The 25,983-nt window shown below is 46.0% G+C and overlaps 1 protein-coding gene across 3 annotated transcripts in view; it reads right to left on the reverse strand.

Moving 5' to 3' along the window:
* EZH1 (enhancer of zeste 1 polycomb repressive complex 2 subunit) overlaps positions 1-25,983 on the reverse strand; it is a 118,458-nt gene that overhangs the window by 14,259 nt on the left and 78,216 nt on the right. For all 3 annotated transcript variants that reach the window (XM_077252004.1, XM_077252005.1, XM_077252003.1), the window contains exons 15-21: positions 25,853-25,944; positions 24,136-24,176; positions 20,988-21,113; positions 17,700-17,878; positions 17,501-17,596; positions 17,340-17,421; positions 16,134-16,214 (exon numbers count right to left, since the gene is read on the reverse strand). In XM_077252004.1, coding sequence (XP_077108119.1) covers positions 16,134-16,214; positions 17,340-17,421; positions 17,501-17,596; positions 17,700-17,878; positions 20,988-21,113; positions 24,136-24,176; positions 25,853-25,944 — 697 coding nt within the window. The remainder of the gene's footprint in view (positions 1-16,133; positions 16,215-17,339; positions 17,422-17,500; positions 17,597-17,699; positions 17,879-20,987; positions 21,114-24,135; positions 24,177-25,852; positions 25,945-25,983) is intronic.

The following is a 25,983-nucleotide window of genomic DNA, read 5'->3' on the forward strand; positions in this document are numbered from 1 at the left end:
GAGAAAAAAAAAAAAATAAATTAGGTGGGAGATTAATATTGACATTAGTGCTTGAGTGACAGTCCTGCGTGTGTGTCATCTCTGTGATTTTGTGCCACAGAAAACAGAGTGTGTAACATTGTGCCTGATTTTCCTTGTGGTCTCACCAACCTGTTAAGGGATATTGAAATCATACTGAAGTTATAGCTCACCGTGTAAGTTGTTTGACAGCAACAAATAAAGTTACTTTGGTTAAGATTTTAAAACAATGAGGAAGTCTGGTGCAAGAGGTCGTCGTGGGCGTTCATTGTCAGCTGGTAATGATGGTAGTGGTAGTGGAGCATCAGGTGGTCGTGGGGATAAAAATATTCCACCTAAGTCTGGAGCTGTGGAGCCAGTTTCGTCGTCAGGCTACACAAGGCCTCGAACGCTCTCTTTTCTGGGAGTAGGAAAACCGCTTTTAAAGGCGGAGCAGCAACAGCAAGTTTTGGCTTACATTGCAGACTCAGCCTCTAGCTCTTTTGCCTCCTCTTCCGAAACTGGTAAATGTAAAAGCAGCGTGTCGCTTGTGGATGTTCACGGTCAGGGACAAGTCGCTTCCTTGTCCTCCTCAGCAAAAACTACAACAAGAGAGAAGGATGCAGCAGGCGACACAACGGGTCACTCCATGGAGCTCTTTACACATACCGTCCCTGGCTTAGAAAGTGAAACATTTAACAGGCCATGCCCATTACAAGTATATTCTGACATGGAGTGCACTGATGCACAGCCACAGTACTATGCTGCTCCTTTGACTCAGACCACCACATTGCCCTCTCAGGGTACAGATCCACAATCAGACCCTGATGAGACTATGTTGCCCCGCCACGAACGCTATACCACCGACCGACACAGTGACACAGACGAAGTTGCACACGAGCTCGAAGAGGAGGTAATAGATGACCCAGTTATTGACCCCGATTGGCAGCCATTGGGGGAACAGGGTGCAGGCGGCAGTAGTTCAGAAGCGGAGGTGGAGGAGGGGCCGCAGCAGGCATCAACATCGCAACAGGTTCCATCTGCCGGGCCCGTATCTGGCCCAAAACGCGTGTCAAAGCCAAAACCTGTTGGAGCACAGCGTTGCCATCCGGTTAAAGCTCAGTCTGCAATCCCTGAAAAGGGATCCGAGTCTAGGAAGAGTGCAGTCTGGCATTTTTTTAAACAACATCCAACAGATCAGCGCAAAGTCATTTGTCAAAAATGTTCAACTAGCTTAAGCAGAGGTCAGAATCTGAAAAGTCTAAATACTAGTTGCATGCATAGACACTTAACCACCATGCATTTTCAAGCCTGGACTAACTACCAAACGTCCCTCAAGGTTGTAGCACCCTCGGCCAATGAAGCTAGTCAGCAACGCAACATCCCTTCCGTCACTGTAAGGCCACCATTTTCTGCACCACCGGCAGTATCTGTGCAGGTTTCTTTGCCAGCCAAAAGCAGTCAGGGTCAGGGAACCACCAGTTTTGTAGGAGGAAATATTGCATCTAGGGCACCGGCGGAAACAATACCGTCTCCAACCGTCTCTCAGTCTGCCATGTACACCGGCACACCCGAAAGTTCCACGATCTCCAGCTCTCCAGTCCAGCTCACCCTACATGAGACTCTGGTTAGAAAAAGGAAGTACTTATCCTCGCATCCGCGTACACAGGGTTTTAACGCCCACATAGCTAGACTAATCTCGTTAGAGATGATGCCCTACCGGTTAGTTGAAAGCGAAGCTTTCAAAGCCCTGATGGAGTACGCTGAACCACGATACGAGCTACCCAGTCGACACTTTTTTTTCCAGAAAAGCCATCCCAGCCCTGCACCAGCATGTTAAACAGCGCATCGTCCATGCACTCAGGCAATCTGTGAGTACAAAGGTGCACCTGACTACAGATGCATGGACCAGTAGGCATGGCCAGGGACGTTATGTGTCCATCACGGCACACTGGGTGAATGTGGTGGATGCAGGGTCCACAGGCGACATCAATTTAGGGACAGTTGTGCCTAGCCCACGGTCTAGGAAACAGTTGGCTGTAGGCGTTCGCACCCCCTCCTCCTCCTCCTCGTCCTCCTGCAGAAGCTACAGCTCTTCCACAGAACGCAGTCTGCCAACCACTCCATCGGCAGATGACACTGTTGCACACCAGTTGTCCCATTATGGGCCAGCTACTGCCAAGCGTCAGCAGGCTGTATTGGCTATGAAGTGCTTGGGCGACAACAGACACACCGCGGAAGTTCTGTCCGAGTTCTTGCAACAAGAAACGCAGTCGTGACTGGGCACAGTAGATCTTGAGGCAGGCAAAGTAGTGAGTGATAACGGAAGGAATTTCATGGCTGCCATCTCCCTTTCCCAACTGAAACACATTCCTTGCCTGGCTCACACCTTAAACCTGGTGGTGCAGTCTATATTGAAAACTTATCCTGGGTTCTCCGACCTGCTCCTCAAAGTGCGTGCACTTTGCTCACATATCCGACGTTCGCCTGTACACGCCAGCCGTATGCAGACCTATCAGCGGTCTTTGAACCTTCCCCAGCATCGCCTAATCATAGACGTTGCAACAAGGTGGAACTCAACACTGCACATGCTTCAGAGACTGTGCGAACAGAGGCGTGCTGTTATTTATTTGTGGGAGGATACACGGGCAGGCAGTAGGATGGCAGACATGGAGTTGTCAGGTGTGCAGTGGTCTAAGATACAAGACATGTGTCAAGTCCTTCAGTGTTTTGAGGAATGCACACGGCTGGTTAGTGCAGACAACGCCGTAATAAGCATGAGCATCCCCCTAATGCGTCTGCTGATGCAAAGTTTGACGCACATAAAGGAGCAGGCGTCTGCACCAGAGGAAGAGGAAAGCCTTGATGACAGTCAGCCATTGTCTGGTCAGGGCAGTGTACAGGACGAGGTAGCGGGCGAAGAGGAGGTGGAGGACGAGGAGGATGATGGGGATGAGTATATTTTTAATGCCGAACCTTTCCCGGGGGCACAGGAAATTGGTTGCGTGTCACGGCCGGGTTCTGGTTTTTTGAGGGACACAAGTGACGTAGATTTGCCTGCAACTGCCCCTCAACCAATCACAACCGGAGATTTGACAACTGGAACTTTGGCCCACATGGCGGATTATGCCTTACGTATCCTAAAAAGGGACACACGCATTACGAAAATGATGAACGATGACGATTACTGGTTGGCCTGCCTCCTTGATCCACGCTATAAAGGCAAATTGCAAAATATTATGCCACATGAGAACTTGGAACTAATATTAGCAACCAAACAATCAACTCTTGTTGACCGTTTGCTTCAGGCATTCCCAGCACACAGCGCACGTGATCGTTCTCACACGAGCTCCAGGGGGCAGCAGACTAGGAGTGTTAGGGGTGCACACATCAGAAGTGGCGTTGGACAGAGGGGTTTTCTGACCAGGTTGTGGAGTGATTTTGCTATGACCGCAGACAGGACAGGTACTGCTGCATCAATTGAAAGTGACAGGAGACAACATTTGTCCAGTATGGTTACTAACTATTTTTCATCCCTTATCGATGTTCTCCCTCAACCGTCATTCCCATTTGATTACTGGGCCTCCAAATTAGACACCTGGCCAGAATTGGCAGAATATGCATTGCAGGAGCTTGCTTGCCCGGCAGCAAGTGTCCTATCAGAAAGAGTATTCAGTGCTGCAGGTTCAATATTAACCGAAAAAAGGACTCGTCTGGCTACCCAAAATGTTGACGATCTAACATTCATTAAAATGAACCACAACTGGATTTCGAAATCTTTTGCCCCACCTTGCCCGGCCGACACCTAGCTTTCCTATGAAAGGCTCTTGCCTGTGAATTACTTTTCTAATGTCTAATTTGCTGCAGCTGATTGTACAGCATACGACATGTTTACACCTCCCTAAATGGCCAAACTCCCCACACGGGGCCGTGGTATCGCGACTTGGCGCAAGCACCCGTGAGACTGCTGTTTGTCTGAAGAGGTGGGTGTGCTCGCTTTTGGTTGACGGCATTGCTACTGGGTCCCTCATAGTACAATGTAGTGTCTCTGGCGGTGGTGGTGCGCACCCAACGTCAGACACACCGTTGTAACATGAGGGGCCCTGGGGCGGTCCCGCCGGCCTCTAGAGAGTTCCCCCCTACCCCAGCTCAAAATGTGCTCTACCACATGCAAAATTATGTCGCACAGCTCCACCAATCTTTAGTCTATTCGCTGACATCATTCAATGTCTGGCACTGACAATACACATTTGTAGACATCTATGATGCAACTTAAAGTAGTCTGTGTCTGTGTCCTATATTGGCACCATTAAATAGTTACTGCCAAATTACTATGTCAGAAACTCAGCAGATGAGCCCACCCCTGTACCTAAGTATGCCACCTTTTTTTTTGTTTTGGTTGTTTTGCGAGACATTAACATCTATTTATATTTTGGGAGTACTGGGACAGACACTCCTTGCACTACTCCTCCACTCACCACCAAGCTGCCCGTGTATCCATGTAACCGCTGTAAAACTGCCATGAGCCTATTGTTTGTTATTTTAGGCCTTTGAAGCCTGTCTGCGGTCCCTCCTTCCACTAGTCCTCCACTGACCAGACCACTGCTGCCCGTGTACCCCTGGAACCAATTATAAAGTGCCTACAGCCAGCCCATTTTTTTATGTTAGGCCTTTGAAGCCTGTCTGCGGTCCCTCCTTCCACTAGTCCTCCACTGACCAGACCACTGCTGCCCGTGTACCCCTGGAACCAATTATAAAGTGCCTACAGCCAGCCCATTTTTTTATGTTAGGCCTTTGAAGCCTGTCTGCGGTCCCTCCTTCCACTAGTCCTCCACTGACCAGACCACTGCTGCCCGTGTACCCCTGGAACCAATTATAAAGTGCCTACAGCCAGCCCATTTTTTTATGTTAGGCCTTTGAAGCCTGTCTGCGGTCCCTCCTTCCACTAGTCCTCCACTGACCAGACCACTGCTGCCCGTGTACCCCTGGAACCAATTATAAAGTGCCTACAGCCAGCCCATTTTTTTATGTTAGGCCTTTGAAGCCTGTCTGCGGTCCCTCCTTCCACTAGTCCTCCACTGACCAGACCACTGCTGCCCGTGTACCCCTGGAACCAATTATAAAGTGCCTACAGCCAGCCCATTTTTTTATGTTAGGCCTTTGAAGCCTGTCTGCGGTCCCTCCTTCCACTAGTCCTCCACTGACCAGACCACTGCTGCCCGTGTACCCCTGGAACCAATTATAAAGTGCCTACAGCCAGCCTATTTTTTTATGTTAGGCCTTTGAAGCCTGTCTGCGGTCCCTCCTTCCACTAGTCCTCCACTGGCCAGACCACTGCTGCCCGTGTACCCCTGGAACCAATTATAAAGTGCCTACAGCCAGCCCATTTTCTTATGTTAGGCCTTTGAAGCCTGTCTGCGGTCCCTACTTTAAATACTCCTCCACTCACCACCAAGCTGCCTGCCCGTCTATCCATGTAACCGCTGTAAAACTGCAATGAGCCTATTGTTTGTTATTTTAGGCCTTTGATAGCCTGTCTGCGGCCCCTACTTGCAATACTCCTCCACTGACCACAATGCTGCCTGGAGTGCCTGCCTGTGTATCCATGTAACCGATGTAAAACTGCCATGACTGCCTACTGTTTGTTATTTTAGGCCTTTGATAGCCTGTCTGCGGCCCCTACTTGCAATACTCCTCCACTGACCACAATGCTGCCTGGATTGCCTGCCTGTGTATCCATGTAACCGATGTAAAACTGCCATGACTGCCTACTGTTTGTTATTTTAGGCCTTTGATAGCCTGTCTGCGGCCCCTACTTGCAATACTCCTCCACTGACCACAATGCTGCCTGGAGTGCCTGCCTGTGTATCCATGTAACCGATGTAAAACTGCCATGAGTGCCTACTGTTTGGTATTTTAGGCCTTTGATAGCCTGTCTGCAGCCCCTACTTGCAATACTCCTCCACTGACCACACCAATGCTGCCCGTGTACCCCTGGAACCTATTTAAAAGTTCATAGAGCCTAGTTATATATTTTATTTACTATTAATAAGGCCATGATGGACTACGCTGTACCACGCTACAAGCTAACCAGTCGACACTTCTTTTGCGAGAAAAGCCATCCCAACCCTCCACCAGCATGTAGAAGACCGCATTGTCCATGCACTCTGGCAATCTGTGAGTACAAAGGTGCACCTGACAACAGACGCATGGACCTGTAGGCATGGCCACGGAAGATTACGTGTCCATTACGGCGCAATGGGTTAATGTGTTGGATGCATGGTCCACAGGGGACAGCCTACTAAGTCTGTCTGCAGTCCCTAATTCAAATTGTCCTCCACTGTCTAAATCGGAGCTTCCACCTTCTGGCTTTCGGCCTATAGTATCAGAAATTAAACTGCATTTGGCCTTCAACTTTGGTTAGGGCCTACTAACGGCTTCTGCCCCTCCCTGGTGTTGCCCTCAACTAAATAAAGCTGAGCTTCAACCTTCTGCTCCAAATTACCATTTTAAAAAATGCAATAGGCTTTTCCGGCCTACTAAAGGTGTCTGTCTGTGTGCCCCTGCCTGGTGTTGTCCTCAACTAAATAAAGCTGAGCTTCAACCTTCTGCTCCAAATTACCATTTTAAAAAATGCAATAGGCTTTTCCGGCCTACTAAAGGTGTCTGTCTGTGTGCCCCTGCCTGGTGTTGCCCTCAACTAAATAAAGCTGAGCTTCAACCTTCTGCTCCAAATTACCATTTTAAAAAATGCAATAGGCTTTTCCGGCCTACTAAAGGTGTCTGTCTCTGTGCCCCTGCCTGGTGTTGTCCTCAACTAAATAAAGCTGAGCTTCAACCTTCTGCTCCAAATTACCATTTTAAAAAATGCAATAGGCTTTTCCGGCCTACTAAAGGTGTCTGTCTGTGTGCCCCTGCCTGGTGTTGTCCTCAACTGAATAAAGCTGAGCTTCAACCTTCCGGCTCTCATTAAGTGGTTTTTAAAAAACAAAATGGTGGTTAGGGCCTACTAACGGCTTCTGCCCCTCCCTGGTGTTGCCCTCAACTAAATAAAGCTGAGCTTCAACCTTCTGCTCCAAATTACCATTTTAAAAAATGCAATAGGCTTTTCCGGCCTACTAAAGGTGTCTGTCTGTGTGCCCCTGCCTGGTGTTGTCCTCAACTGAATAAAGCTGAGCTTCAACCTTCCGGCTCTCATTAAGTGGTTTTTAAAAAACAAAATGGTGGTTAGGGCCTACTAACGGCTTCTGCCCCTCCCTGGTGTTGCCCTCAACTAAATAAAGCTGAGCTGCAACCTTCTGCTCCAAATTACCATTTTAAAAAATGCAATAGGCTTTTCCGGCCTACTAAAGGTGTCTGTCTGTGTGCCCCTGCCTGGTGTTGTCCTCAACTAAATAAAGCTGAGCTTCAACCTTCTGCTCCAAATTACCATTTTAAAAAATGCAATAGGCTTTTCCGGCCTACTAAAGGTGTCTGCCCCTCCCTGGTGTTGTCCTCAACTGAACAAAGCTGAGCTTCCACATTCTGGCTTTCGCCCTATACTATCAGATATTAAACTGCATTTGGCCTACTAGTGTGGTTAGGCCCTTGAAACAGTGTCTGCTGCTCTTGGGTTTGCTACTCCACTGAACAAAGCAATGCCGCCTGTTTAGTCCTGTTACCAATTTTGAACTGCATTTAGCCTACTTTATTCTTTGGCCCTATATCTGTTTCCTCCTCATCCTGCCCATTGCCCAGCCACTGCTAAATGAGTCTGCTGGTACATTGACCTAGACCACTACATTCCCCTTGTACTCTACACAGCCAGAATCTGACCCTGCTGAAAGTAAGGTTCCCCTTCCCGCATGTTATACCACCTTACACAGGGACAAAGAGGAAGGTGCAGATGAAAGTGCAGGTTCCTTCATCAGGTGGGGGGGCATACTCGTTGGCGACGTCACTGGCACAGGGCCCCTCAGAGTACGCAAAAGTGTCGCTGCTGGTGGGAGGCGCCCCCGCCATGCAAACACACCGCCGTACTTTGAGGGGCCCTGTGCCAGTGCCAATGCGAACGAGTGGGCCCCCCCCTGCTTGCTCAGGATCACAGCACTTGCAACGTTTAAATACTTACCTTTCCCTGCAACACCGCCGTGACGTAGTCCGCATTTCCTGGGCCCACGAAAAACTTGAGCCAGCCCTACTCCCCCCACAACTTTCCCCCAATTCCCTATGCCCAACTATTATTATACAGTTAATTAAGATTGGCAAGCTTCAGAAACAAGAATGGATGTTTTTGGCATTAAAATGGGCACTGTAGGTGTTTTCCTGGCCTCCACTCACTGCCGACTATGCTTCCCCATTGACTTGCATTGGGTTTCGTGTTTCGGTCGATCCCCGACTTTTAGCGATAATCGGCCGACTGCACTCGACTCGACTCTGGACAAAATCGGGTTTCCCAAAACCCTACTCGATCTTAAAAAAATGAAAGTCGCTCAACCCTAGTCATGACAACTCATCGGAACCCTACGATCATATGACGGGGCGCCGATGGGCGGGATGAATGACACACTTTGGACTGGCGCGTGTTAAATCAGTGAATGACAGTGAGATTTAACTGGTTAACAGCCATTGGTGTAGCACTGCTCTACCTGTAGCTGTTAAAGGCACATGATGAATAAATCAGTCATGTGGGGGTAAAGATGTGGGCTCAGCGTGCAAGCCCCAAAAGGCAGGGACACGACCTTTAATGTATATAACGTGCAGTGTTAGAGATAAGGAGAATAGAGGAGTATATTGGGTATCAAAAATTTATTAAATGTACAGTGTATAAATACAAACATTAATTACATATTTTAACAGCCAAAAGTACAGACAACATGTAAGGTGCATATAGGATGAGGACAGGATATCCCTCTGGTGCACGGGGCCCTAAAGGTAAATCAATCTGCACTAAGGCGCAGATAAATGGAAAAAATGGCCATAAGGTGCCATGTGGCTAAACAAGTACAATGTAATGACACCGGTAATCAATAGTAAAAGCCACAAGGCATGCTTACCGCAACAATGGGAGGGCTAAACCAGAGCACCAGGCTGGGACCAAGAGGGAGACCCCCGACGCGCGTTTCGCTGACGCGATAAACTGCTTTCTCAAGGGGATGGAATAGAGGGGCCGAGAAGGACCTTAAAAAGGGGCCGGAACCTGGACATGTGACGTCTCACATGTCCAGGAGCGGCCAATAGTAAGCGGCAATGCCGGCGCATGCGCGGATCAGATGGCAGGTCCTGAGACCAGAAGCGGCGTCCAGCATCACCACGCGTGCACGGGGTAGGAACGCCCCGGTCACACGTGGGAGGCACGAATGACGCCGCCCTGGGGCAGGAGCCGGCGAATCGGATCGGCGCACGCGCTCTGCCGCCAAGTTGAAAAAAAGGGGATAGTACTGACAGGTAAACAAAGATACATGTGGGAAAAAACAAGGAGTCGACAATGCACAACAAATTAATACATTAAACAATAGAGAGTACAGCCAAGAGATGATATCACATGTAGAACTATATTGAAGAATCTCAGATGGAATCTTGGCATACGTCGTGTCTCCCTCTCCAGAAAGTCACAGTGCCAGGTCAACCGCACACAGGCACTAGGTTGCAAATAATAAATTTTTGATACCCAATATACTCCTCTATTCTCCTTATCTCTAGTGGTATTACGGAGTGGGTGGCCTCGTGTTAGGCCTGGGGCTATTTGTTCATTATTATGTGTTAATTAGCCCCTTCATTGCCGGTTTTGTGGTCCCGGTAATATGTTTTCTGGTTGTGTAATAATAACTGTATCTGTGTTTATCACAGTTTTTTCCAGATCAATTATGGATTTTAGAGCCCGCGATTCCACCTGGCGGGCGCAAATAGACGATGCATTGAAGGATGGCATGGATGGGGGTCCGGACGGTTTAGGAGGGGATTTACGGGACACTATAGCTAGATTTAAGGAGCTTCTCCGCAAGAGGACCAAAGTGTGGTGGAACCACGCATACTTTGAGAAGTACCTAGAAGGAAAATTAATCCCTCGCGGGTTGAGATTTCATGTGTTCCCGTCTTTCCCCATCCCAGAGGGGGATTTTAAGGATAAGTGGGAGGAGCTTTCCAACTCATGTTCCCTTGGCTATATTGCACTTCTTAGGGATATGGATCTGCGCACACTCAACAGCATTGAAACTGAAATCAATGCTATCCAGTTAATATTAAAAAGGGAGTTGTCCGTAGAGGCACTCAAGAAATTAAATGATACCATCAACATGGACCTCCAGAAGTGGGCTACCGAAATTCAGACCAATAAAGCGAGGAAGTTTAGACGTGATGTTCGAGACAAACAAACTGCGAACGTATACAAATGGCGGGGTCAGGGGGAACGCTCCCGCTCCCGGTTCAGAGATCTGTCTAGTTCGAGATCAAGATCACGGTCCGTAGCATCTAATACTTCCCGTGAGGTGTCACAGTCGCAGATGCCCGATATTCAATCGGAGCCCACGACCTCACACAATAGAGTCATTACTAGACAGACTGCGAAGAACAAAAATTCAGCTGGCAGATATCAAGGGACGGGTGCCCAGGGGGGTCTTCAGGTACTGAATCTCTCTACACGAACATTCACCCCCATACAAATTGAGGTTTTGAGCAGGGGCCTGACTTTTTCTCCCACCCACCCCTTTGATTTTTTTACAGCACTAAAAGACCTCCACCTGTTTTCAAGGAAACTAATCCTGCGTAAATTACATCATAAGAGTCAGGATGTGAATGATCCTCTTACTGAGACGGAGAGGGAAACTTTACGGATCTTAGAGGAATTGCTGGACGAACAATCTCCGACACCTCAAGGTAGGTTTCCACCTGCCATTATGCCCAGATTATCGAGGTTTCCCCCCTTGTCACTCTGTCCAGCGGTTGAATTATTCACGAAGCTGGTCAGTGCAGACTTTAAAAAGCTTTCATCTAAGCGCCGGTTTGACAATTTAACATACAGTCAGCGTTCTGCCATCATAGAACTACAATCGTATACCGATGTGGTTTACAAACCAGCTGACAAGGGGGGAAACATCGTGATCTGGCCATGTACAAAGTATGAAAAAGAGGTGTATCGTCAGCTCAAGGACACAGCCACTTATACCAAATTGGCCTATAATCCAATGCTTCCCTTCTCGTCTCAGCTGCAGGTTATCCTTACCCACGCATTGGAGGAAGGTATTATTAATAAAAAGGTGTGTGAGGGACTCTCAGTCAGGTTCCCTAGGACCCCCACGTTCTACCTTTTATCCAAGGTCCACAAGGACGCCATCAACCCCCCGGGGCGTCCGATCGTGTCGGGCATTGGCGGGCTGTGTGACCCAATCTGCAAATTCGTTGACTTCTACCTTAAACCCTTGGTCGAGGTCCTCCCGTCATATGTCAAGGACACGACGGACGTCCTTACTAGGGTGGATGGCGTCCTGGTGGACCCAGGAGTCCTCCTGGTCACTGCGGATGTGCAAACTTTGTACACCTGCATTGATCATGAGCATGGTCTGGAAGCCGTCCGTCTCTTTCTCGGAGCCTCCGACTTGGACGGCTCTTTGTGTGATTTCATCCTCGAGCTGCTGCGCTTTATCCGCACACATAATTTTTTTGTCTTTAAAGATTTTTTCTACCTTCAGAAGCGCGGCACGGCCATGGGTGCGGCCTGTGCCCCCTCGTACGCCAATCTCTTCCTGGGTCACTGGGAGAGATCCCTATTTGGCGACGGGGGGACCCGGGCCGCCGACCATGTGCTGTGCTGGCTTCGCTTTATTGATATTTTATTTTTGTGGGGGGGAACTGTGCGGCAGCTCGAGGACTTTATGAGTCAGCTTAACGACAATTCGTATAACATCACGTTGACATATCAATACGATGCTAGGCGTATCGACTTCCTTGATATCAGTCTGGAGATCGACAGTACACGTCGTGTCCAGACTGATGTTTTCAGGAAGCCGACGGCTGTCAACGCCTTGCTGCGGGCTGACTCAGCACATAACCCAGCAACAATTCGGGCCGTCCCTGTCGGACAGTTTCTGAGGATGAGGCGGATCTGCTCCACAGAAGATACATTTCAGACCCAGGCCATGTCTCTCAAAGCCCGCTTTGAGGCACGCGGTTATAGCCGTAGGTGCATCAGGCGGGGCTACGACAGAGCCAGGAGGACTCCTCGTCGGGACCTCCTTTATAATACGAGTCATAGAGCCAAAGCCGGGTCGGGGGATTCCAAAATAAGATTCATAACAACATACAATCATGAATGGGTCCATATGAGAGAGATCTTGACCCGACATTGGCCCATTCTGGGCACTGAATTATCCCTGGGCTCCGTGCTTGGTGATTTCCCGTCTATGACAGCAAGGAGGTCCCCCAATCTCAACAACATGCTCGTTCGGAGTCATTACGTGCCCCCTGCTAGTAATCCTTTTGGGTCCAGGGGCCCGGTGCTTGGCTGCTTTCGGTGCGGCCACTGTCTGGCTTGTGCCAATATTATTCGGACTACCTCCTTCACATCCTCTGACAGCAGCAAGACGTATTCCATCAGACACCACATATCATGTGGTACGAAAAATGTGGTGTACTACGCTACGTGTTGCTGCCCCCTAATCTATGTGGGTCTCACTTCGAGGGAGCTCCGTATACGCACTAGAGAACATGTGCGTGACATCCAGGCCGCTACGACTGTGGTGGATGCCTCTCTCCTGAAGACGATTCTGCGCCACTTCAAAACACATCATGACTGTGACGCGGGGTCGCTTCGGGTTAGGGGCATCGACTGCGTACACCTGGGTGCACGCGGCGGCGATTATAAGAAGGTGTTGGCACAACGTGAAGCGGCCTGGATTGTGAAGCTCAACACGGTTGTGCCTAATGGTCTAAATGAATCGCTAAGTTTCGCGTCATTTTTATAATGCTCTGAGTGTGCGCAGATCAGCCTTATATGAGATTATTCGTTGACTTTTTATTGTTATATGGTCTTTTTATTTTATTTTTTGCTCCCTTCCCCTCCCTTTCCCCTCCTCTCTTATTAACATCTGGTCATGTCCTGACCCCTACTCCATCGGTGCAGGGTTCCCCCGCGCTGGGTCCTGTTTTTATATTAATATTTTTATTATTGTGTTACTTATCTTGTTTTGTTTTTTATTTTTCCTATAGTTCCCTTTCATTCTTTTGTGGTGTGCCGAGATTTATTTATTTATATGATGGAGAAATCCTTTTTCATGGTATAAGCCTGAAAGCCTCTTCGCTTGCAACCTAGTGCCTGTGTGCGGTTGACCTGGGCACTGTGACTTTCTGGAGAGGGAGACACGACGTATGCCAAGATTCCATCTGAGATTCTTCAATATAGTTCTACATGTGATATCATCTCTTGGCTGTACTCTCTATTGTTTAATGTATTAATTTGTTGTGCATTGTCGACTCCTTGTTTTTTCCCACATGTATCTTTGTTTACCTGTCAGTACTATCCCCTTTTTTTCAACTTGGCGGCAGAGCGCGTGCGCCGATCCGATTCGCCGGCTCCTGCCCCAGGGCGGCGTCATTCGTGCCTCCCACGTGTGACCGGGGCGTTCCTACCCCGTGCACGCGTGGTGATGCTGGACGCCGCTTCTGGTCTCAGGACCTGCCATCTGATCCGCGCATGCGCCGGCATTGCCGCTTACTATTGGCCGCTCCTGGACATGTGAGACGTCACATGTCCAGGTTCCGGCCCCTTTTTAAGGTCCTTCTCGGCCCCTCTATTCCATCCCCTTGAGAAAGCAGTTTATCGCGTCAGCGAAACGCGCGTCGGGGGTCTCCCTCTTGGTCCCAGCCTGGTGCTCTGGTTTAGCCCTCCCATTGTTGCGGTAAGCATGCCTTGTGGCTTTTACTATTGATTACCGGTGTCATTACATTGTACTTGTTTAGCCACATGGCACCTTATGGCCATTTTTTCCATTTATCTGCGCCTTAGTGCAGATTGATTTACCTTTAGGGCCCCGTGCACCAGAGGGATATCCTGTCCTCATCCTATATGCACCTTACATGTTGTCTGTACTTTTGGCTGTTAAAATATGTAATTAATGTTTGTATTTATACACTGTACATTTAATAAATTTGTGATACCCAATATACTCCTCTATTCTCCTTATCTCTAGTGGTATTACGGAGTGGGTGGCCTCGTGTTAGGCCTGGGGCTATTTGTTCATTATTATGTGTTAATTAGCCCCTTCATTGCCGGTTTTGTGGTCCCGGTAATATGTTTTCTGGTTGTGTAATAATAACGTGCAGTGTGTATTAATATACTCACCTACAGCCATCTTCTCCAACATCCACCATCGTTCTGGTCCTCTTTTCAGTGATGTCACCGCCCTTCATACTAGCTGGGTCACTCTATGCGTGAGATTGAAGTCTCTTTTACATTGTCAGCATATAGAGCCTTGTTCTAACGCTCCATAGGCTTACCGTATATACTCGAGTATAAGCCGAGATTTTCAGCCCAAATTTTTGGGCTGAAAGTGCCCCCTCGGCTTATACTCGAGTCATGATCGGTGGTGGGGTCGGCGGGTGAGCACTGTTATATACTCACCTGCTTCCGGGGCTCCTGGCGCTCCCCCTGCCCGTCCCACTGTCTTCGGTGCCGCAGCCTCTTCCCCTGAGCGGTCACGTGGGACCGCTCATTAGAGAAATGAATAGGCTGCTCCACCTCCCATAGGGGCGGAGCCGCCTATTCATTTCTCTAATGAAGCGGTGCCGGTGACCGCTGATAGAGAAGGAGGCTGCGGCACCGAAGACCAGCTGTCCTGGGGAAGGAGCGGCACGCCGGGAGCAGGTAAGTATCGCATATTCACCTGTCCTCGTTCCACACGCCGGGCGCTGTCTCCATCTTCCCGGCGTCTCTCTCTCCTCACTGACTGTGCAGGTCAGAGGGCGCGATGACGCATATAGTGTGCGCGCCGCCCTCTGCCTGATCAGTCAGTGCGGAGAGACGCCGGGAAGATGGCGCCGAGGAGCTGCAAGAGAGGTGAGTATGTGTTTTTGTTTTTTTTTATTGCAGCAGCAGCAGCAGCTATGGGGCAATAATGGACGGTGCAGAGCACTATATGGCACAGCTATGGGGCAACGGTGCAGAGCACTATATGGCACAGCTATGGGGCAACGGTGCAGAGCACTATATGGCACAGCTATGGGGCAACGGTGCAGAGCACTATATGGCACAGCTATGGGGCAATGGTGCAGAGCACTATATGGCACAGCTATGGGGCAATGGTGCAGAGCACTATATGGCACAGCTATGGGGCAATGGTGCAGAGCACTATATGGCAGAGCTATGGGGCAACGGTGCAGAGCACTATATGGCACAGCTATGGGGCAATGGTGCAGAGCACTATATGGCAGAGCTATGGGGCAACGGTGCAGAGCACTATATGGCACAGCTATGGGGCAATGGTGCAGAGCACTATATGGCACAGCTATGGGGCAACGGTGCAGAGCATTATATATATGGCACAGCTATCTATGGGGCAACGGTGCAGAGCATTGTATATATGGCACAGCTTTATGTGGAGCATCTATGGGGCCATAATGAACGGTGCAGAGCATTATATATGGCACAGCTTTATGTGGAGCATCTATGGGGCCATAATGAATGGTATGGAGTATCTATTTCTAATTTTGAAATTCACCGATACCTGCCGCATTTTCCACCCTAGGCTTATACTCGAGTCAATACGTTTTCCCAGTTTTTTGTGGCAAAATTAGGGGGGTCGGCTTATACTCGGGTCGGCTTATACTCGAGTATATACGGTACATTGTGAAAGCCAATTCCAGGTCTTGTAGACTCGCATAGTCTGATGTCACTCAGGAGAGCAACTGTGCTAGATACCGAGAAGCTGGCAATAGGTGTGTATATTAACACACTTACACTACAGTACATATACACAGGTTTATTGAAAAAAATCTGAATAAAAAAACGTCTTTACTAAATATGGCACAGCAGCGCTCAAGGGTAACTGATAACAAAAACATACTGTATATTACATATAATGTGAGATGTGATCGATCAAAGCTATAAAACCAGCGCTAATAGGTGGAATATGCAAGATGAATGACCCAAGTTCTGCCCGGCTCACCTTTAGCATAGCAATTAGGATTCACCGAGTGGTTTGCAAATCGGATTTTATTACCTTTCCTTGTTGCGTCCACAACAAAATCTGTCCAAAAAAATAAATAAATACAAATTGGAAATCTATATAGGACAATACATTTTTTTTCTTACATTATTCGCATGTTATATGGGAACGTCTAAAGGAAATTACAATGTAAACACTGTGCGCAGGGAATAAGAGGCAGTGACCTAAAGCCTATGGATAACTTTGACATGGCAAAAATTATTTGTACATATGTTAATGGTTACCTATAGCTAATAAAATTGCGCTAAGCTTCAGTCTGAAATCCATTCAGTTTCAGACCTACTGATATGCAGTATGAAGCCTGCTCCAAGTTTCATATTTTTTCTTGTGAGCGTGTCCCTTCCAGTAATATAGGCTCGAACTCTGTGTATTTATGGTGCTTTTAGAAACTACTATATCATGACAACTCCTATCCTGAAAATTCCTGTAAATGTCATGTCCTCCTCTTCTTAACAGCTCATTCAGATGAGTATGTGTATGCCATGAAAATCACACACGGTCCCATTATAGCCAGTGTACCAGTGCAAATTGATGATTTCCACTTGGACCAATGTTCTGAGTGGAAATATTCGTGGAGTGCACCATACTTGTCTGATTTACAGATCACATTAGTACATGGAATCAGGAGGGATTTCCTGCACCACATCCAGTGGTTGAAAGGAAAAATCTTCATTTTTATTTCTGGGGGCTGGGGGCATAATTATGGAACGAAGGGGCACAGAGGAAAAAAGAAAACTGCTTCGGAATCAGTAGCGGGGCAGGAATTGGAAGAGATACTCTAAACTTAAATATCCAGCGAACAGTTCTTTTTGACCCCTTAATGACTGCCAATATGCTTTTTTACTGACTGCGGAAATAAGAGAATAGCAACCTCTGACAGGTGAAAATGCAGCAGGTGTCAGCTGTACACAAGAGCTGACTACAAAATAAAACACGTCAGATTTGTAAAATTTGGCTTGGCACTTAGGAATGAAAGTAATTAGATCTGTATAAATGTATAGAGATCTCTCCGGCTGATAAGTCGTCTAGTCTTTATTCCTATTGTTAAACACAGGGATGGTCAATGATCGATTTAACTGGCAGGAATCTGAAGCCATTCACCAAATGCCTGTCTGATTGCTACCGATACAGTAACACACAACTTACCATTGTTAAGATTAAACAGGAAACTGGACATGTATTTATCGTACACTTTCCCTCTTCTATCAGCTTCATCCTGGGAAATAAGCTAAATAAACACATTGTTCATTATTCTTTATAAGGATTACGCCATTTGATGTGTTACAAAGCACAATCAGATTACTAACCTCTCCGCAATACTCCGAGATGAACTCATTCTTCTGGACAGACTCTTTGATGAAGGTTCCCCATCCGGCAACATCTGAGGGCGCCAAAAGCAAGTGCTGCAGGAGCAAGGTGTATAAAAACCATGAAGATTCCTGCCCCAATCCAGAAATCACAGCCCCCTGCAGCCCAACTGCATTAGACGACTAACAAGGCACTTACCTTTTTAAGCCCCCGCTGGATGCTGCAGTTTTTGCAGGACACAGTTTTAGAGTCCCAGTGCTCAGCAGCACCGCATGTTAGGCAGAGATCTGGGTCACATTCCCGTACAGCCAGATAACAGGGGCATTGCTTGGTGTTACACTGAGTCTTACACCGACAACCGGGGAAGCGATTCTGGCCTGTGGGAAAACAAATCAGGTTCTTCAAAATGTAAAAGCCACGAGAATTAAAGTATTACACTTCTAATTAATTAGCAGAGTACCGAAAGTTTCACTGACGAGCTCCTATTATCAGCATCTTCTTCTAGGGACCGAGTCGTCAAAAAATTAAATATGGTTTAAATCAAGATTTTTATATTAAAATGTATGTTTACTGTTGTTGATGCAATTTTTTCCTTATCACTATCTACAATGTATGCACAATTATTAGGCAATGTGTGTCTTTGATGATCAATTTTTTTTATTGAACAACTACAGTGCTCTCGGTCACTTCAAAAGATTTGTTTTTCCTAGGAGAATATCTATGTGCAGAATTCATGAATTCAAAATGTACAAAAGACATTTGACATAAAGAAAAAATAATATCTATGACTATCATAAGTCATCCTTCTATGGAATCTGTCGGTTGCAAATTGGTGAGTGTTTTAATCTGTCGAAGATCGACTTTTTGGGAAGTTACAGCCCCCCAGACACTGTTCAGAGAGGTGACTGTTTGCCTCTCCTGTAAATCTCGCACTTCAGAAAGGCCCGCAATAAGGTTTAGGGCAGGTGAGAATGGAGCCACGTCATCATTCTTTCATCTTTAAGGTCTTTACTGGCAGCCAAGCAGTGGAGACATTGATAATGTGATGGAGCATTGTTCTGAATGTTTTTTCTTTTTTAATTACAGACTTTCTGCTGTACAACTGCTTGAAGAAACCGTTTTCTAAAAACTGGCAGTAGGTTTGGGAGTTGATCTTGTGTCCATCTTGAATTCAAAAAGGTCCAACTAGCTCACCTTTAACCCCTTCCCGCCGCGGCTCTTTTTCGTTTTTGTGTTTTAAGTTTTCGCTCCCCTACTTCCCAGAGCCATAACTTTTTTATTTTTCCGTCAATATGGCCATGGGAGGGCTTATTTTTTGCGGGACGAGTTGTACTTTTGAACGACACCATTGGTTTTACCATGTCTTGTACTAGAAAAAGGGAAAAAAAATTCCAAGTGCGGTGAAACTGCAAAAAAAGTGCAATCCCACACTTGTTTTTTGTTTGGCTTTTTTGCTAGCTTCACTAAATGCTAAAACTGACCTGATATTATGATTTTCCAGGTCATTACAAGTTCATTGACACCTAACAAAGCGCCATTTTCCGATACCCGTAGCGTCTCCATTTTTCGTGATCTGGGGTCGGTTGATGGCTTATTTTTTGCTTGCTGAGCTGGTGTTTTTAATGATACCACTTTTGTGCAGATATGTTCTTTTGATCGCCCGTTATTGCATTTTAATGCAATGTCGCGGCGACCAAAAAAACGTAATTCTGGCGTTTAGAATTTTTTTCTCGCTACGCCGTTTAGCGATCAGGCTAATGCTTTTTTTTATTGATAGATCGAGAGATTCTGAATGCGGCGATACCAAATATGTGTAGGTTTGATTTTTTTTTATTGTTTTATTTTGGATGTGGCAAAAGGGGGGTGATTTGAACTTTTATATATTTTTTTCATATTTTTAAAAACATTTTTTTTAAACTTTTGCCATTCTTCAATAGCCTCCATGGGAGGCTAGAAGCTGGTACAACTCGATCGGCTCAGCTACATAGCAGCAATCATCAGATCGGTGCTATGTAGCTGAAATGCAGGCTTGCTATGAGCGACGACCACAGGGTGGCACTCACAGCAGGCCTGCATCAGTAACCATAGAGGTCTCAAGGACCTCTATGGTTACCATCCTGATGCATCGCCGACCACTGATCATGTGACGGGGGTCAGCGATGCGCTCATTTCCGGCCGCGCGGACGGAAGCGCAGAGTTAAATGCCGCTGTCAGCGTTTAACAGTGGCATTTAACAGGTTAATAGCGGCGGGTAAATCGCGATTTCACCCGCCGCTATTGTGCGCACATGTCAGCTGTACAAAACAGCTGACATGTCGCGACTTTGATGTGGGCTCACCGCCGGAGCCCACTTCAAAGGGGGAGACACGACATACGCTGTACTAGCACGGCGCATGTCGTGAAGGGGTTAATAATACCAGCCCATAGCCAAACCCCACCTCCAACGTGCTGGTGTCCATTGATGGATCCAGCCAAGGGCCCATCCATCTAGTCCGTCAAGTGTTACTCTAATCTCATTAGTCCATAAAACCTTTGAAAAATGTATCTTCAGATATTTCTTGGCCCAGTTTTAACTCCTGTGTCTTGTTCAGTGGAGGTCAAGTTTCCTTGCCTCGGCCATGTTGCTGAGCACTGAACACCTTGTACTTCCGGGCGCTTCGGGAGGCTGATTTGGAATATGACAGCACTAGCAGATAATGGCTTCCTGGTCACTTCACATTTGACTCTTCTCAAATCTTTAGTAGTTAATGTGCGTCTTTTTTTCTCAGCACATCTTTTGTGGCCCAGTTGACTATTTGCACCAAAACGTTTGATGGTTCTGTGATCAACCCCCAATATCTTAGCAATTTACAAGACTGCTGCATCCCTCATTTTTTGACTTTCAGAGTCAGTAAATCAGTTTTTCTGGCCTATTTTGCCTAAAGAAAAAAAAAGCTGCCTTATAATTCTGCACACCTTGATAAAGGGCGTTGTATGCTTAGGCCACACCCCCATTCCCTTTAAAATGGAACCAGTAAATATTACCAAAACCTTAACCAGCAGAATCATATCAGTTTTCTTAGGTTTCGAAATTACAGTATCTTAGTGGTTCTCAATCACTCACCTCAATACAAATCCATCCAGAGCAATAAACACGGATTTACTTATAAAAAGACCCCCACCAGTACTTTACAGTATGTGGATTTCTGAGCCTAAAGAATCACTTTGAGTATATGACTTCCCAAATTTTAAACTCTGTAGTGTTGTCTTTTCACCCTTCTCCCATAAGGCTGACGTCTTACATCCAACCTTCACAGTCTATGCATGAACAGTGATGTACAAACCAGCTGCAAGCCTACTGACCCAAACTCAACAGCCTCATATGTCTAAGGTTGTTGAATTCAGGTCAGGAGACCATCGGCCAGTCCGTGCATCACGGTTTCTGCTGGGACTATGAATGTGGGAAGACGGCCTCGGCCACGATTCCGATCACATGTAATTACTCACAATCAGGGTTGCACTGACAGAACTTTTCACAGAAGTTCTGCGTCATGATGCAGGGACAAGTGCTGTCACAGGGATGATCTGGGTGGTCACAGGGCTGATAGTTGTATACTTGGTTTGCCGAATTATCTGTTTCCAAGAAAAAACAAGACTAGTAGTCATTATTTTATAATTGATGATTTTACTTATGAATACAATAAAGAACAACATTTTCTGTTTGTTTGATATACAGTTAAAGCACCACTCCAGGAGGGTTTTTTTCAGCGTGGAGTGGCGCTTTAAATGTAAGCCCCCTGCCCCTCTGTCATATACTCAGCCCTCTAGCATCTTCCTCGTTTTTCGGCACCGCCATGGTCCTGCGGCGCCATCTTGTGAGAGCAGCTTCAGGATGGGCGGAAGTCAGAAGCTACGTCACGAGCTCTCAATGAACCTCTGAGAGCCAGAACGGAGCTCAAATAGACTGGTATAGAAAAGTGACCTGATGCCATGATGGGATCAATACGCTAACATTTTTAGTAGCTGCATCTAAGTGTTGACCTTGGACAGCAATTCACTTCAGTGCAGAGATCACGGTACCTGGGCTTCGCTTGTGGAAATGAAGAACCCTCGATGGTATAAAATGAATGTTTTTATTGACCAACGCGTTTTGGAGCTGGACTGGTGCCCAGGTACCATGATCTCTGCACCGAAGTGAATTGCTATCTGGAAGTTTTTTTCCTCCAGATTCTAAGGCTCTTATTGGTGTTGCGTCCATACACCACCCCAGGTGAGTACTATGATAACTCTGTCTCTCGCATTCTTTTTGGGGTATTGCCTTATTGTGCGCTTCTGACCTTCCCAAACCTCAGCGACCTTGGACAGCAGAGCTAGACCTAATACACACGGGAGGATCTGTCACTTACAACTATTTTTTTTACCTGGTGTAAATGATAATGTTCTACTGAATCTGGTCTTTTTTCCTGTGCCTCTCTGTTCCTAAGAAATGGCCTCACTTCCCAATATGCCAATTTAATATTGTTACTGTGAAAGAACAGAATCCATTTTGTTCGTCTGTGGTCTCCATTTTGAGTGTATCGTATCCTATGTAATGGTTATCAGGTAACACTGATTCACATTTCTATTCGCGCCCCTAAGGTTACTATTGGTTTATAGGTCAGATGAACTTATATTTTGTCTGTGACCCGATTTAAGGCCTACATGTGCTAATAAAGCAGAAGTCTCATCAAGTATACCATACATGGTTGTGTAGTATCGATTACCTCGAGACCTCGAAAACATATTTGAATATTTGGAGTTCAGAAGGCACAGAAGAGAGTGTATTTCGCTCAGATTACCAATGGGGAGAGTTCTGTCCAGAGCAGCGAATTCAGCTACCATAGAAGTGTAGTCACTTTGTGTCTATCACAGTTAGAACAATCTATTTTCTGTCATTTGAATCCTGTCTATTTTCACATTGTTTGGTAACCGAACCATCTGCTGGCGATTTAACCCTTTAGTGGTCTTTAAAAAAAAAAAAATCTGACCAGTGTCACTGTGTAGTAAAAACTCAGGAACGCCTTAACATATCCCATTGATTTTGAGATGGTTTTTTTGTGACACATCATAATTTATGATAATGGTAAATTTAGATCAATATGTTTTGCATTTATTTATAAAAATTTCACAAAATTTGAGAATTTGTTTTCAAATTTACAATTTTCAAACTTTGAATGATTATCCCTTTAATTCAGATAGTCATACCACACAAAAACATTAATAAATTACAAGTCCCTCATGTCTGCTTTACATCAGCACCATTTGTAGAATGTTATTTTGTTTTGTTAGAATTTTAGGAGGTTTAAAACAAAAAAAAAACAACAACAAAAAAAAATGTAGCAGTAACGTTTTATTTTTTCAAGGAAATTTACAAAAGTTATTTTTACCATCTAAATTTTGATAACTTCTGAACAGGCCGCTATAGCCGGCAGGCTCTAAGGCTGCTATTTGGCCATGAAGTGCCATAGCAAACATCAGGGCCACAATCTAGAGCTCAGGGTGCCGATTGGGTTAAAGAGGAAGCCCCTAGACTCTGTTAACTCTCTAGATGCTGTAGTCACCATTGACAGCAGCATCTAAGGGGTTAAACAGCCATAATTGGTGCCAACACTGTTCGTGGCTGATGCAGCAAGTTGCCAGCTATAGTGTACAGCCGACAGCTGCTGGATTGTCACCTGTCGAGGGATGCTAGTCTCTTATATCTCGGGTCAGTAAAAAGATGTATTGGTGGTCACTAATGTATTCACTCTAGTTTCAGTTTGTCATATGTGGTTAGTTCCTAGAGCATTGTGGGACAGTCCTGCTGCATCATGGTGTTGTTCCGATCTCGGTAATGACAGTAGCCATATTCTCCTCTACATTCCTGATGGAGAAGCCACCTTACCGCTCATTTTGTAGCTGACGCAATAGCCTGCTCCGAGCATAGTTGGCAAGCACACTTACAATGCGGTGTTTCACAAGTATTAGATAGATAATCGTCACCTTGTATTATTACCTCCTGTTACTGAGTACTGCAGACCACCTGTATCTTATGCACTGTACAGTTATATATTCTGAAATGCTCCTGTTATTGCATCTTATAGTTTCACCCTTTTCTGTCACAATCTACTAGCATTAAAAAGAAGGTTAAAACTTCACAGCCTCATTTCTTAATAAGACGGGGGGTTAGCTACATTTCTCACCCCACACCATGCTAATGAGTGTGAGGACAGTATAGGGAGTAAACCTCAACTTCTCTTTGTGGGCTTCTTCTTGAGGATCACGCCCCTTTGGCAAACAAGACTAAATTTACATGTAAGGAAAAGGGTGCCATATGTCAGGAACAGTGAGGTACAGGAACAAAGAATAAACATCGTCAGATTCAAGACAGCAGTGGGACATGAATAAATAAATAATAATTTAAAAAAACACTATGAAACTGAACCCATATGGAGATATAGTAAAGACTCTGCATCTCTATGGCTGCTTTTCTTATGTATCTGTATACAAGTCAGATTGCCGCTTTGTGCGTGAGCCTTTATACTGATTACTGAGCAGTATGTCCGACTGTCGAAAATGAATGTCTGAAATGAATACAGTGTCTTACGCAGAAGCAAATCTGAAGCTTGCAACTTACCCTTTTTAAGCTGAATCTTCCTGCAATGTGCGGCCCACAGTCTACAATGCAATGATAAGATAATATGGAGAAGATTAAAAAAAAAAAAAAAAAAATCACTGAACCGCAACTTACACAAGCCACATAAATAAAGACATGAATCAATACATTTTCTACAATACATGCGTATGGGGATTTTGAAAGCCTAAATCATGATCTATACTGTGAGTTACAGCAGATCTGCAGTGTGGAACGCGCAACGAAAATCTGCAGCAATTCCACTTTACATGAAAATCCTTTACACGCACTGCAGCCCTGTGATTGCATTATACTCCTTGTGTAGGTAAAATCTATTTATAACATTACATGTTCACAATAAACAAGTAAAAAAAAAACCATACAGCCAATACTCGGGTAAACTAGCTACATACTTGATATATTTTACTTAATGAAGACCTGTGATCTTCTAAAATTAAAAATGGAGTTAAAGGGAACCCGTCCCCCGCCAGGCGTTTGTAACTAAAAGAGCCACCTTGTGCAGCACTAATGCTGCATTCTTACAAGGTGGCTCTTTAGTTATGATCCTTGCACACAATGACATAAACACTTATAAAATGTGCCCCCTCATACCGTGAAATCGCCCCGGGGGCAGGTCTTTCCCCCTAATCAGACGCAGAACAGCCGTCACTCTGCCTGCGCTGTATTTTTTTCCGGGCATGCGTAGTTGCACTGCCCTTCGAACTTACAGCGCAGGCGCCAGGAACGCTACTGAAGCAAGAGGAGGCGGCGCCCAGCGCGCACAGGCCCGGAGTGATGGCTTTGCAGCGTCTGATTAGGGGGAAAGACCCGCCTCCGGGACGATTTCACGGTATGAGGAGGCAAATTTTATAAGCATTTATTTCAGCGTGTGCAGGGAGCATAACTAAAAGAGCTACCTTGTCAGAATACAGCATTAGTGCTGCACAAGATGGCTCTTTTAGTTACAAACGCCTGAGGGGGGTGACAGGTTCCCATTAAACAACTTGTAATAATCCCTGAGCTCCCCTGATTCTGCCGCTGTTTTCCGTCCTGTGTTTGGTCCCTCCATTGCAGACATATGCACATTTGTTGCTGTTGGAGAGCAGTATGGAAAAGCTCTGCTTGTAGTTCACCGGGCATTTCTGCGGAGTCTTCTCTTGGGGCACTCGCTTTCACCACTTCTTCCCAGATGCTGACAAACACAACCCCGCACCATGAGATAGAGACTGCTAGAATAGTTGCCGAGCTGTGATTGGCAGCATCTTGGAGGGATGGGTAAAAATACTTGCGTCCAAAGAAGACTCTGAAGATTCGCCCAGTTGATCTGCAAGAAGAGATATCACATACTGCGCTCCAAAAGTAACAAATGTGAATATCTCTGCAATCAAGCAACACAGCACAAAAAAATGGAAAAAAGCAGTAGAATCGGGAATTAGGTATTTAGACAGGAAATCGTGAACTGAAAGGAAATGTTTAAAACTTTTCAGATGTTTATAGGTGTTAAAATTACCTCTTCAAATGATTACAGCAGTTTTGGAGGTACGACAGGGGTTGCGAAAACAGGGATCAGAGCCAAAATCTCAGCTGTTATATCCCTGAAAAATTCAGGTCCCTTTTTTCCCTCAGACATTTGGCTTATTCATTTGCTTTTTACCAGGCTTTCTATGGTTCCTTGCAGCATCCCTACTTTGAGTGACACTTGACCGTTGATCAACCATACCTGTGCTTTCTCTTCTTCTTTTGTGCAGTGCTCATCAGTTCCTTAGTGGGCACTTTTAGAATAAGTGAATCTTTGACAGCAAACTGAAAAACCTTTACAAAAAGTTAGTGATAACAGGTGATGCCCTTTGG

This window comes from Ranitomeya variabilis, chromosome 4, assembly GCF_051348905.1.
Source record: "Ranitomeya variabilis isolate aRanVar5 chromosome 4, aRanVar5.hap1, whole genome shotgun sequence".
NCBI lineage: Eukaryota > Metazoa > Chordata > Amphibia > Anura > Dendrobatidae > Ranitomeya > Ranitomeya variabilis.